Here is a 14,501-nt window from a genome sequence, read left to right on the forward strand (position 1 = left end):
CGGACTGGGACTCCACCCGTCCGTTCTCAACTACGTAGGTCTCTTCCTTGACCAGCAGCCGTCGCTCCTGGAGCACTAACTCATTTCGGTACAGCTGGCCTTCAAAATGGACGTCCTCCCCTTCACAACCCACCCCCTTGGGGCTGTTGACCAGTGCGCCTACCATATCAAGGGTAAAGAACAGGGGGTGGTTCAGCTGGAACGTCAATAGCTTGGTCTTGCCTGGCAGGGTGTAGACTCGGCTCCGGGCTAGGTCCCGGCATGTTTCTGGGTCAATCTTGGCTGGCCGCATGAGGGTGGGGACCGAGGTCACCTTCAGGTGGCCCCAGACTCCACACCTAAATGTCCACTGGGACACTGTGAGTTGACAGCTATATCCCGTGGTCTCCCGGATCTTAACTTGCTGCAGGATATGTACCTCATGGCCCAAGGGCACCTCCTGGTGTAGCGGCTCCTTGCTACACATCTGCTCTTTGTTGAAGGCGGTGACATGGGTGGGGTTGGCACAGTCCCACCCTACTAAGACATAGCTAGTTGTAGGCCACACAGCTGCTAGCAATAGGCCCCACAGAACCATCCACCAGTGGGAGAATCTGCCAGACAGCCATCGTCCTCGCGCGCGCATCTGGGGATTCTCGGCTCTGGCCACAACTGCTTCCTGGGGCTGGATACTGCTGGACTGCTCCTGGCTAGATATAAATTTCCATTGAGTGTTATCTTTAGACGCCCGGGGCGTCCCGATACCCTCCCCAATGACGGACTGACAGGTGACTGGCGCCTGTCTGGGCGTCGGCTCCCCTAGCCTCAAGGTGGCCCTTCCCTCGTCCATGGCATGCCCAGTGGCATGGGGCTGTAGTGCGTGTGGCACAGGCTCGCCCTGTATTACATCCCTCCCCTGCCCTAGGAACTCAGGTGCATGTGGCACAGGCAAGTCCTGATAACCCCAAATCTCAATCTCCCCAGCCTCTGGTGCGGGAGGCACAGGCAAGGCTGGAGGGTTACAATATTTTGGGTACAATGCATTTGTCAATTTTAACTTATCCTGGCTCAGTTGAGGGTGGTAGACAGCTGGACTCTCTCTGCTGGCTGGGGGCTCTAGATGAGGGACAGCTGGACTCTCCCGCACCCCCAAGCTGATGTCTGGGGCGGCAATTGCCGCCGCCACCTGTGAAGACTGGGGGGTGCTATCCAGCGCCCCCACACTGGTGCCTGGGGCGACAACCGTCGCCGCCACTGAGAGACCTGGACCCAGGAACGAGCCTGCAGCCCCAGAGGGAGGGGTGACATCCGTCACCCCCAGTCAGCCAGCGCCCCCAGCCAGCAGGGAGAGTCCAGCTATCCATCATCCAGAGCCCCCAGCCAGCAGGGAGAGTCCAGCTGTCCCTCATCTAGAGCCCCCAGCCAGCAGAGAGAGTCCAGCTGTCTACCACCCTCAACTGAGCCAGGATAAGTTAAAATTGACAAATGCATTGTACCCAAAATATTGTAACCCTCCAGCCTTGCCTGTGCCTCCCGCACCAGAGGCTGGGGAGATTGAGATTTGGGGTTATCAGGACTTGCCTGTGCCACATGCACCTGAGTTCCTAGGGCAGGGGAGGGATGTAATACAGGGCGAGCCTGTGCCACACGCACTACAGCCCCATGCCACTGGGCATGCCATGGACGAGGGAAGGGCCACCTTGAGGCTAGGGGAGCCGACGCCCAGACAGGCGCCAGTCACCTGTCAGTCCGTCATTGGGGAGGGTATCGGGACGCCCCGGGCGTCTAAAGATAACACTCAATGGAAATTTATATCTAGCCAGGAGCAGTCCAGCAGTATCCAGCCCCAGGAAGCAGTTGTGGCCAGAGCCGAGAATCCCCAGATGCGCGCGCGAGGACGATGGCTGTCTGGCAGATTCTCCCACTGGTGGATGGTTCTGTGGGGCCTATTGCTAGCAGCTGTGTGGCCTACAACTAGCTATGTCTTAGTAGGGTGGGACTGTGCCAACCCCACCCATGTCACCGCCTTCAACAAAGAGCAGATGTGTAGCAAGGAGCCGCTACACCAGGAGGTGCCCTTGGGCCATGAGGTACATATCCTGCAGCAAGTTAAGATCCGGGAGACCACGGGATATAGCTGTCAACTCACAGTGTCCCAGTGGACATTTAGGTGTGGAGTCTGGGGCCACCTGAAGGTGACCTCGGTCCCCACCCTCATGCGGCCAGCCAAGATTGACCCAGAAACGTGCCGGGACCTAGCCCGGAGCCGAGTCTACACCCTGCCAGGCAAGACCAAGCTATTGACGTTCCAGCTGAACCACCCCCTGTTCTTTACCCTTGATATGGTAGGCGCACTGGTCAACAGCCCCAAGGGGGTGGGTTGTGAAGGGGAGGACGTCCATTTTGAAGGCCAGCTGTACCGAAATGAGTTAGTGCTCCAGGAGCGACGGCTGCTGGTCAAGGAAGAGACCTACGTAGTTGAGAACGGACGGGTGGAGTCCCAGTCCGACCACCTGACCCTAGAGTGTCCCCAGTCCGAGCTGTCCTGTGTCACTGGAGAGGCCACGTACGTGTGGGACCACCTGGGGAGAGATTGCCCCTTGAGGCTGATCCGCAGCCTCCAGCCCAGCCTGGTGATGGATGCGTTCCTGGTTGACCATCAGGCACAATTCTTTATCAACATGACTACCCCCACCTCGATAGTGAACTGCAACTTCGAAGCCCATGCCACCAACCACCCAGCATTGTTCGTGGCAGCCGACCCGGCCGCGGCAGCGTTGCCCCGAGTATCGGCCAGGGACGTGGATGTCCCCCTCCAGGCCCAGATACACGCGGGTTACATCGGATTTACCCTGGAAACTCGAATGAGAAGTGCAGCAGCAGAAGAAGTAGCGGCCAATTGCTGGAAGCTCCAGCAGCTAGACCCGGCCCATCCGGTGCGTGTCCAGGGGAGCACGTTCTCTATTTTGAGGGGAGATGTATTGCTCCAGCTTACCTGCCAGCGTAATAAGTACGTGGTAAGGGAGAGCAATGAATGTTGGGACAAGGTGCCGGTGGAGCCCACAGGATTTGTAGATGCCGTGACAAAGGTGTATAGCGGCCACGCTACCAAGATTCCCTGCTCCTCCACCTACCCCCTAACTGTACACACCGAGGAAGGGTGGATAGAGCTACTGGGGAAGGGGTCAGCCTGACCCCTCCCTATGCTTTAAAATTAATGATAGATTTTGACAGCCTTATTATGGTTAATAATAGAACAACAAAAAAATATTTCAGTTTTCATTTAAAAAGTACAGTAAAATCTACAATTCAAAACTTAGGTGTCAACATCTAAAAATGGTTTTAGCGCATTTTTCTTATGCCTAAATCTTCTAAAAAAAAACTTAGATTTTCTGTAGTCGACTTTGGGGAGCCAGTACTCCCTCCCTAGTTGAGATATGACCTTTAAACTTTGATATGTTCTAGTACATGTCCCTAATAGTATCTGTATACATTTTTAGCTCTATATCTCAACTTTGAAGTGTTTTGCAGCCATTCTTGCAAAAGGTTGAATATTTGAGCATAAGAAAAATGCGCTGAAACCATTTTTAGATGTTGACACCTAAGTTTTGAATTTTAGATTTTACTGTTTTTTTCAAAATAAAAACTGAAATATTTTTTTGTTGTTCTATTAATTGCCTTAAAAAACGAAGAAAATAAGTCATTAATCATTAAATTCTGATAACTATAAGTGGGGTAAAATTGCTTTCAAAAAAGTTCTCATAAAAAAAACACACTGTATTTTAGGATCATGTTTATATGATAAACCTTCAAATAGTGATTATTCCTGGTGGGTCGAAATTCCTGAAACAGGTAAATTAATTTTTTTAAATCAAATTTAATAATATTTTCCATCATTGCTTTGAGGAGAAGTGAACATAAAATTGGAATTTTAGAAATATCTTAAAAATATATGATAAAAAGTAATCTTTTTATATATATATATATATAAAATTTTTTTAAAAAGCCTAAAGATGTTTGAAAATTAATGTTTATAAATATTTAAGCTAAAACATGTTAATGCTTTAACATAATTAACTTTAAACCTCTCCAAACCTCTTGATTTTGAAGAAAGCAATACTGAATAATCTTATACTGTAAATGTGATTGAAAAAGTTACCACTTTCAAAGCTGATATTTTAAATAGTAATAACGTTGATTAAATATTTGTATTAACATTGATATAAGTATTTTTAAGCTTAGGATTTTAAAAATACATATTTATTATACTACTGAAACTAATTATATTAATACTGTTTAGGGTACTGTTACTGGGCTACTGGCGATTCAGATGCTCATTGGTGGCAAGAATACAAAGAAACCTGTGAATATTTTGGTGCTGAACTTGCCTACATTGAGTCACTAGAGGAATGGGAGTTGGTTAAAGGTGGGTCCACAAAAACTTAACTCTTTTCAAAGATAATAATAATTTATTATAAATTTTGTATATTCATTTCCATGATATTTTCTGTTTACAATCACTGAACCTTGCAATTAAATTTTCTTATTAGTTAAATTTATTTAAGGGCTTTTGGATAATTTTATGAATCGGGAAGATTCTCAATATTGGGTTAACTCTGGTTATTGGCCATATGCTGGTATATGGTTGGGAGGTAGTGCTGGCCATTCTGGTTTTAATGGATGGAATTCTGGCATAAGAAATAATAATAATGGTACTTTCCCATGGGTGTGGACTAATGGATCTCCAGGTTTATATAAATTTTTAATATCTTATGGGAACTTTCATTGGACTAATAAATACCCCTTTTTGAAAAATAAATTTATAATAAGCATGAGGCTAGTTTTTTGACATTTTTTTGACCTAAGCGGGAACCTGCACTTGAGTTGTATAAGTATAATACACCTCTGGTTGATTTAAAAAACGTTGGCGACCACAGATAGAATGTAAATGGGAGTAAAAAATTTATTGAATCAGAACTATGGCTTCATGGTGCTCCCTGAAAAAGCCTCGAGGAGTTGAATCAGGAACTTTTGTCCGTTTAAAATATCTAGTTCCTTGCCTGACTAAATCTCAAAAAAACCTCTACAAATTGAACAATTCTCAATAAACCCTAAAATATTGTGTTTTTTAGTTATTTATAAGGCTAGGAACAAGATATTTTGAAATGGAAAAAAGTTCCTCATTCTACTCAAGGCCTTTTCAGAAATCATCATGAAGCCATAGTTCTGATTCAATAAATTTTTGACTCCGATTAACAAATAGCTATATAAATCAAGTGCAGGTTCCCGCTTAGGTCTTAGATAAAAATGTCCAAAATCGACCCACCTTAATGCCTAACCCCTGGAGGGGGGGGGGGGGGGGGACTAAACATTAGGTGCCTTACAACTACAGGGCTATCCTGTACCATATATATTCTAAACTAATTTGGCCCTTAAAGTAAAAACAAATAATCAAAACTACTATTTCTTTATTAGTAAATTTTACGGATTGGGCTCCAAATCAACCAAATAGAACTTCTGAAACTTGTATGATGGTAAGTTTACTTTTCTAAGTATTACCTTTATACTGTAGTTGCTAACTAATAAGTGTCAATAAAGAATAAAAGACAATATCATGTCTTTTTATAGGCATACCAACCTGATAATTGGAAATGGCATAGTTTAGATTGCCATTGGGATGATGTTTATGGACGTAAGAGAATTTTACCTGCTTTGTGTAAGCAGCCAGGTAAAAACAACTAATAAGGTCTTGTGTTAAACTTAATTGAAAACTTTTTTTTATTTAACGTATTTTCCGTAAGTTGGGTGTAACCTTTTAGTCAAATGCTTCTTAATTATTAGGCTATAAAAGTTTTCCGGAATTTTAATAAATATAATAGATTTGAAATCTGCATAAAATTTTAAGGATTTTTTATAAAATTCGTTTTTTATATAATTCATTATTTAAAAGCGCAAATCCAATTTTAGTTAATAAATTTTGACCAATAGGATAGGTGGATTGGAAACTACCTGCGCTCTAATTGGTTGAATGATGTACGTCACTTAAGCTTCTCCAATCAGAGCGCAGATAGTTTTCAATCCACCAATCACAGATGTCAAAATTATTTAACTTAATTTGTATTTGCGCTTATAGATAAAGAATTATACAAAAAACGAATTTTATAAAAATTCCTTAAAATTTTATGCAGATTTCAAATCTATTATATTTATTAAAATTCCGGAAAACTTTTATAGCCTATTAATTATGACCAAACGCTCAGTATACATTATGTCATAATTAAGAACAGTTTGACTTAATCATTTGACTAAGAGGTTACACCCATTTTTATGGAAAATATCGCATAAAAATTACCCTCTTTATTCAGTACGTTGTGGTGCAGGATGGATTGAAAGCAACAAAACTACTACAACTAATTCAACTTTTACAACTACCATAGTACCAAAACAAACAGAAGGAACCTGCTACAAGTTCCTAGATGATATCACGGTAGACTGGGAAACTGCAAATAAAACATGTGTAGAAATGGGAATGAACATAACCCTTGCAATCATACAAGACAGTGATGCTGATTATCTTAGTGGTAAAAATATATTTTTTTAACTATTTATTTAATGATTTTAAGCATATTCATTTTTTATAAAACAATATTTTTTAAATTAAAATCCTGGTGGTTTCACTCATTTCAAAATTGAACCACAAACAAACTTTTTGAAAATAATAAAATGAACAAATATTTAGGATTGCTGGTAGACAATCATGTATCCAATGGAAGAGATGGGTTTTGGATAGGACCAAAAAATGACACCGTTTGTTATTATATGGTACCTTTATTTGTATATTAATAATTCTATGTATACATTTAGATTTTGCATGTTGCAAATGTTATATATAAAATACAATGTCCGTACAATGTCTGTCTGTCACTTAAAATCTTGGTAACCGCTGAAATGATTGGGCCCTACTCTTCAGGGAATATATGTACTGGTCTTTATTTCTTTATTTAGTTTGAATTCTTCTTTTAAATTCTTTTTTTAAATTTAAGTTGGAAAACCTCCCTCAGCCTGTTGGGGCAAAGCACCAAAAGGCCAAAAATTTATGAAGGAATGAAATTCCCTTGTATACTAAGGGCGAAGCCACTAGTAATTCATTTAGTTGAGTAATGTAAATATAAAATATATTAATAGTTTTTCTTTCAGAAGGAGAATATGCAAGATGCGTCATATTTAAAGGAACCAGCTAATTGTAATCAAAAACATCACCCAATATGTGAGAAAAAGTGGTCAAGAATTTATGGATGGTAATAAAGATCTTATTAATAATCATCAAAGGTATAATCTTATAGCAATACAAAATGATTGATTAACTAAAAATAATTAATGCATGTTAAAGAAATTTATTTTATTATTAGAATTCTGGCTGATCTTGGATTTGGAATTTTCAAAAATCATTTTTATAAACTTATTTTGTAATTCAAAAACTATCAAAATAAATTTTTTCAATTTTTTCATTTTAAAAACTATACATAAACATTTGAAATGTTTTTTGGGTTTTAAGAAAACTTTACTGTTAAAGTGATTCCTTTCCAATTATTCAAATCCTATTTCTTTGTTAATTTTATGATAAGAGTCTTAAAATCCAAGTTGGCCTTAAGTATCTTGGCAATTATAGAATCAGTCCAAGGTATTTTGACATTCTTTAGACTTTATGTATAGCAGCTTCAACTTCTTGAATAATTGGTGGTCTTATATCTATGCCTATTTTATGTCTTGTTTCTGATTCAGCAGTAATTTCAGATTCAGGTCTGTTCAGCACTTCTGCTAAATGCAATTTCCACCTTTCAGCTACTTCTTTTACTGTGCTGTATCCAAGGATAAGACAAAACTCGAACTCCAAGTAAAGAAATTTTATAGGATTTTTCTCACTGTTTTTTTAGTAGCGAACCTACTCTATAAGTCTATCCGTAAGACACGCTTTGGGGGAATCCTGATTTTTCTCAGCTCCTATTCAAGATAGACGGGTGATAAGGATATCAAATCAAGGAAATATAATATCCATGGCAGTCGGACTGCTTTTTATCAGTTTTTTTTTTGGCTATTTTTATATTTTTATATATTTCCCCGTACATCTTTGGTGAATTTTGTCCGATTTTCGAAGTTTTGTGGATAATAGTCTCAAAATTTGATTTTAAGTTTTTCTGGACATCCGGTATGCTTTGCTTTTAAAATCTACTTGTCCATGATTGTTTGTGCTTCGCTATTTATGGATGTTGTGATCCTTGTTTATTTTTAAAATGTTTACCATTTAACCTAATATGTAAAATCTTTGAGCTTGTCTAATGTTAGCTTGTGTATTGTTGCGCTACATGTAACAATAAAATTGTCCACATTGTGTGAATAAATTAACACTGATATTTGAATTGAATAACACTAATATATATTTGAAAAATAAAATCTACTCAATAATCGGAATAAAAATGACTGAAATATGACTAGACCGTATTATAAGAATGGGGCTACAAAATTGTTAAAAAGTATAATGGCGACAAACTAGAGGAGGTATTACAAAAACACCATTCATTAAGAAGGGGGCAAAAAGGCTTTGGATCAATAGTTTTTAGTACAGTTGGTTTCATCTCACAATTTTAGTTATATCTCCTTATTTACAAAAGGATTTTTTTATTTTGAACCAAAGACTTTTTTTATCCCTTCTTTTTTCTTTCGCTCAAACATACAAAGTGCTAAATTAGCAGTGAAAAAAAAATATTATAAATATTCAAAATATAATCAGTTCACAAAAAATTAGATGGAACTATGAATTAGTATTTTGAATATTATATCATTTATATCAAATGTAATAAAAAAGAACAAAAAAATATATGTAATTTGTTGGTTATAAAGCTTAAAAATGTGAATAATAAAGAAAATATAATAGAAAATTGTTAGTATAATAAAAATAATAATAAGCAAAAATAATCTTTTAATATGTAAAAAAACATGATGCTAAAATTAAAAGTGTTTAAATAATCTTACTAGAAGGATTCAGTTATAAAATGGTTTTCAAGGTTAAATTACAATACAAAAACCAGCCAAAATTTAAGTAAAAAGTCTTCTAAATGAAAGATTTTAAATTTTCATTAAAAAAGACAAATTCAATTAAAAAATTGCAACTGGTTATAATAATGATGTTAAGTGTGAAACACTAACAGTAGTATCAAAGTTAAATATTGTATGTATCAAAGCATTTTCTAAATATTTCATAAATACTGGACTGTCCTGACGGCCATTGTAGCAAAGTGAAAATTGTAGTTTATAATATTATGATAGTTTTTTTTCAAACAGTTTCAAAATTTGTCTTTTCTCAAAAGTTTTTAAGTTACTGCATTTAAACAGCAATTCAAATGTTTATAAAAAGAGAAGAAAATATCTAAAACTGTTGAATTTTTTTTACACACAATATAAAATATGAATTTCGTACCCCAAAAAGTTATAAAATTATGCTTCATTTGATGATTTTTTTAAATATTAAAGTTTGGGTAAAGATAAATATTTTTAATTGTGTGTTTGTAAAATACTTTAGCTAATCACAAGAAAAATTATTGTGAAAACAGGTTTTTACAAGTCTAATATTGGGTTGTAACTTTTAATAGGGAATGTGATGTTTTGCAGGGATATTAAGGGATAAGACAATGGACGATAAATTTATATTCATTCCCAAGGATGATAAACAAAATTATCCCTTCTGTAGATTTTTATTGGTTAAAAGATTTGGACACCATTAGTCAGAGAACTAAACAATCTAAATTTAATAAAAGTATCCAAACTTTTTGTGCCAGCAAATGAAATGACTTGGTTTGTAAACTTTGGGTACTAGTATGATTTACTGTCCAATATCCACACCCTCCCTAGATGTTTTGTTTTATTGTGCCTAACCTTATATCATTAAAATTCTATTTTAATCTTTTAATATAAAAAATACTAGCACAATATTTGAAAAAGTATATGATCTTTGGTTTTTTTTTAAAAAGTTTAAGGCTTAAAATTTTATACAAAATTGTGATGAAAATATTTTATGAAAAATCTAAGTTTTCAAAAATGCCAGTAAGATATTAAAAATAATTTGAGTATTTATTTTCTTGATAAAAAAATTGTATTTGATTATTACTTAAGGCAATTTTGAGCTAATTTCTAGGTCGTCTTCAAGAATCTAATATTAATATTTACAATTATTTAATAACTATAATGATAAAACTAAACTTTTAGAAAAGTTACAAAACTTTAGAATTCCCTCAACAAAAATACTGAATTCCCTTTCATCAAATATTTTTTTATACAAAATAAAATTTTATTTGTGGCCTCTCAAATTTGGGAAAAAAACTAAAACGAAAAAAAAACAAGTCTCAATTCTGTTTTTGATACAAATATACAAAAACACAGAATAAAAATATTTGATTTGTGTATAAAAAAGTTTAAAAAGTTTACATGCACCATAATAGTATAAATCGGGGGCTGACAATTTAAGAACAAATTTCACTAACATTTAATTCTTTTAATAATAATGATAAAAAAGATTATTTCAAATAGTTACCTAAAAGTATTGCAAAAATGTATTGAAAAAAATCAACAACAAGTATCTTTTGTCTACATAAAAACGTGGCTTTCATAAACAAAATTGATTTTCTTTTTTTTATATTAAAAAAGCTATAAAAGGTTGGCCATGGTTAAGAAAAGAGCCAATCACAGCACTGATGGTGTTCATATAATGTAACGGGACAGGATGCCATGGTAGTAAGTAGTAGTAGTATGCGTATATCAAAATAAAGTCTCAAAAAATTTGTATCTGTGGTTAATTAGTTATTAGTATTCGTGTGTATAACTATACACTGTAAAAAATCATACAATAATACGAAACTTTTATCACACTCTAAAAAATATTCCATACTTTATTCAATAAACAGAACTTTCAAGAAATTTTCTGACAATTCTATTGTTTAACTTTGTTATTCATTTGTATTGTATATTTTTAATAAAAATGATAAAATTTCCATAAATATGAATAATTTTTTTACAGTGTAATGATAATAATAATAATAGTGAACGATCAAAATTCCGCTGTTAAAAAAGTGAATGTATAAAAACCTGTAAAAAGGACAATTAGTTTAAAAATAAGTTTTCACACAAAGCAGTTAGTTTTTTTTTTGATTTATTATACAAGCAAAAGTATTTTGAATAAATTTAAAAATCCTCAAAAATACCAAAATTTTGTTATTAATTTTTCCCCATTTTAACTAAACTATTTTGTGTGAAAATTGTAGTAAATATATGCATAAAAAAGAACAACTAATGATTACAAAAGATCTATATATAAAATATTTATGTATAGATATATAAGGATACTTAGTTTAGTCTATAACAAATAGTTTTTATTAGTAAAAATTAAAGCTTTTTAATTTAAAATTTTGAAGCAACATTATTTAGAAAATTTCAAAGCTAAAACAGTTTATAAAAAATAAATTTTGGAAAAGCAAGTAAAGAGCCAATAAAGTATTATAAAAAATTACAATTTACCGGGTTTCTATGCAATATTTATTGAAAACTACATGGTATAAAAAGATTAAAAATAAAGGTGAAATATCCCTATATATATATTTATAAACTAACAGGAAACCATTTAAACCAAACAAAAAACTGTACACAAGAAGGCCACAAAAATTTTCAAATCTAAAAATAAAAATATCTAAAGCTGCACAACATTATAACATTAACATCAAGTGGTTCAAGAAATTTTTTTAATCCTAAGAATTACAGAGTAGCTGCGCTACTCAAAATTTTCAAATTTATTATCTAAAGACTAGATTTATATAATTAGCTTAAGTACCTATATATACAAAAAAATGCCTATAAAAATGAGGCAAAAAACAGTATGAAAAGTTAAATTTTTCCTGTATGAAATAGAAACTAAATTTTATGAATTTCAAAGTTTTTTTTCTACTAAAATATTAACATTAAAAAATTTGCAAAAATTTAATTCTAATATTAAAAAGTCTAATGCTGATTAAGTATTACCTAAAAAGTTATCTATCAAACTCAAAGCACTAGTTTTATTTTGGTTTGAGTAATATTTATGATGCCAAAAAGGAATTTGACAAATCTTTGGTAGTTTTCAATTATCAGATCTTTTCTGGGTTTTCATTGAATTCTTTTAAAGGGATAATTATAATATCCAAAAAGTTTGAACAGTTCTAATGTCCTTATTTTTAATTTAAGATCATTGACTAGAGGAACTTTTTAAAGAATGACAATTAATTCTTTGGTTTCTTAAAATTAACTTACTGTAGAACATGATTAAATATGTGTAAATATTCAAAATTTATATTATCAAACTTTAGACCAAATAGTCTTATAAGTAGGATTAAATAATTCTTATATTTATTAGGAAATAAAAAAAAACTGCCCAATTAAATATTTTAGAAATGTATTTAAAAATTGAGCACCGATTTCTCTAATTAGTCTTAAGAGGTCAACAATCAAATATGAACCTTTACTATAGAAAACTCAATTTTGAATTTTGTCCTAAATTTAATACTTATAAGCTAACAAGGGGTGAAAGAATGTATTTTATTAAAAATAATGATTTTGATATCTCGGTCATATAAGATGCATGGCTGAACTATATTTTAGTAATAATCATAAGGATATCATTGATTATAAGAAAAGGTTAGAAATACAAAATATCAGCTGATACATTCTCAAGTATTATATCATTGTATAATACATTTCTTTAGCCAAAAGCTTCTTTAGGATTAATATTGCACTTATTTTTTTCTTTCTCCATCTCCTTAGTATCGACTAGCAGTGCTTTTTTTCAAGGCAACCTCTTTTTTTGTTATTATTTTTTTTAGCATCGAATTTGAGTATTAATTTCTGGTTAATTTGTTGATATTCAACACCATCTAAAAGGAACAGCTCTGGGTCTATCTGCCCCTTCCTACAAATCATAAAAACCATTTAAAAACTGATTGTTATATTGAAAAAATTTAAACTATAATCATTCAAATAAAAATATATATTACTACTGACTAAAATTTTTACTTGAGAATGTTTTGTTTTATTCATTAAAATATTCCTATGGTATGCTCTATATTACCCAATACCTAGTTAATACAATAAATAATAAGTAAATAAAATATAAAATAGGTATTTAACAACACTTTGACTTAAGAATGACATTGATTTAAGATGTATTATCCATCTTGTAATGATAGATATAGAATAATGGATATTGTGACAGGGTAATTTTCACAGCCTATTTAGGTTGCTAATATAGTCCACAGATGTTGGTCAATACGTTCTTTAATGTTTCTATTTACAATAGACCTGCTCCTTTTTAATCAGTAATTTATTATCATGAATTATTAATGTGAAATAAATGGTTTTATATTTTCCTTGACAAGTGGTTTGTGGAATTCACGTCCTGGTCTGCTATGAATGCTTCCCCAACATTGCTCACAGTAATACTATAATAGATAGATAGATAGACATACAAATAGATAGATAGATAGACATACAAATAGATAGATAGATAGACATACAAATAGATAGATAGATAGACATACAAATAGATAGATAGATAGACATACAAATAGATAGATAGATAGATATACAGATAGATAGATATGCCCGACTATGAATACTTTCCCAACATAATAAATAGATAGATAGACATACATAAAGATAATTAAGACGTTTCAATATCTTTCATAGCATGACCAACAGACTAACGTTCTAAATAATTATTTATTCAAGATGTGCTTTGGCAAATTATCAGCAAAAAAATCAGCAGTCTATCCTAAAAGCAACCGAGTAGATCACATTTTAAGGAATGACGTACAGCCAAAGTTATTTATTAAGTAGCTTCGCTACTAGATGAATAATGTTTTACCTGAAGGCAAGTGACATTAGCACAGAAGAATGGAGCAAATTTACCACCGCAGCGAGCACCCTAAAATACGTAAATAAAAATTTAACATTTTCATACTTTTTCGTTATTCATTTTTTCTCTTTTTTTTCGCGATCTCTCTCTCTCTTTCTCATTTTTTCTAGATGTCTCTTTCTCTCCTACGCTATTCTGCTATTAACAATATCAATATCAGCTATATTTGTAAAGAAAAAGTAAAGCGAAATGTAAATTTATAAAATATAAGATTATATACATTTCAGAAAAATATATACGTACAGAAATTGCGTGGTTTTCATTTAAATTACCAACAAAATTATTTTCTTATAAAAATTTAAATTTTTTTTGTTATTATAGTGAATAAGTAATAATTCGCTTTAAGCACAATCAAAAAGTTATTTATTCATCTTGTCTATCTATCTATCTATCTGTATATCTATCTATCTATCTATCTGTATATCTATCTATTTTTCTATTTATCTATCTGTATTTTTATCTATCTACAAATACCTGACACTCATCGCACAGCTGATCATCAAGAACATATGGTTTAACCTCTATCATCTTG

General features: G+C 33.7%; 3 protein-coding genes across 30 annotated transcripts in view; 2 read left to right on the top strand and 1 right to left on the bottom strand.

The window, feature by feature from the left end:
* fne (ELAV like RNA binding protein found in neurons) overlaps positions 1-14,501 on the top strand; it is a 183,032-nt gene that overhangs the window by 29,546 nt on the left and 138,985 nt on the right. The gene's annotated exons all lie outside the window — the stretch shown is intronic.
* LOC145305427 (uncharacterized) lies at positions 2,022-7,479 on the top strand. Its single transcript, XM_080147044.1, has 10 exons — positions 2,022-2,069; positions 3,711-3,831; positions 4,280-4,405; positions 4,545-4,727; positions 5,455-5,513; positions 5,608-5,707; positions 6,345-6,560; positions 6,719-6,801; positions 7,177-7,308; positions 7,389-7,479. The coding sequence occupies exons 1-9, from the start codon at positions 2,022-2,024 to the stop codon at positions 7,279-7,281; spliced, it is 1,041 nt and encodes a 346-aa protein (XP_080003170.1). The 3' UTR covers positions 7,282-7,308; positions 7,389-7,479.
* The window catches only part of orb2 (cytoplasmic polyadenylation element-binding protein orb2), a 40,635-nt gene continuing 34,524 nt past the window's right edge, over positions 8,391-14,501 (bottom strand). For all 3 annotated transcript variants that reach the window (XM_080148797.1, XM_080148796.1, XM_080148795.1), the window contains exons 23-25: positions 13,919-13,978; positions 13,419-13,493; positions 8,391-12,961 (exon numbers count right to left, since the gene is read on the bottom strand). In XM_080148797.1, coding sequence (XP_080004923.1) covers positions 12,920-12,961; positions 13,419-13,493; positions 13,919-13,978 — 177 coding nt within the window. In that variant the 3' untranslated portion in view covers positions 8,391-12,919. The remainder of the gene's footprint in view (positions 12,962-13,418; positions 13,494-13,918; positions 13,979-14,501) is intronic.

Source organism: Acartia tonsa, chromosome 14 (genome assembly GCF_053477335.1).
Source record: "Acartia tonsa isolate MP-2025a chromosome 14, ASM5347733v1, whole genome shotgun sequence".
NCBI classification, from domain to species: domain Eukaryota; kingdom Metazoa; phylum Arthropoda; class Copepoda; order Calanoida; family Acartiidae; genus Acartia; species Acartia tonsa.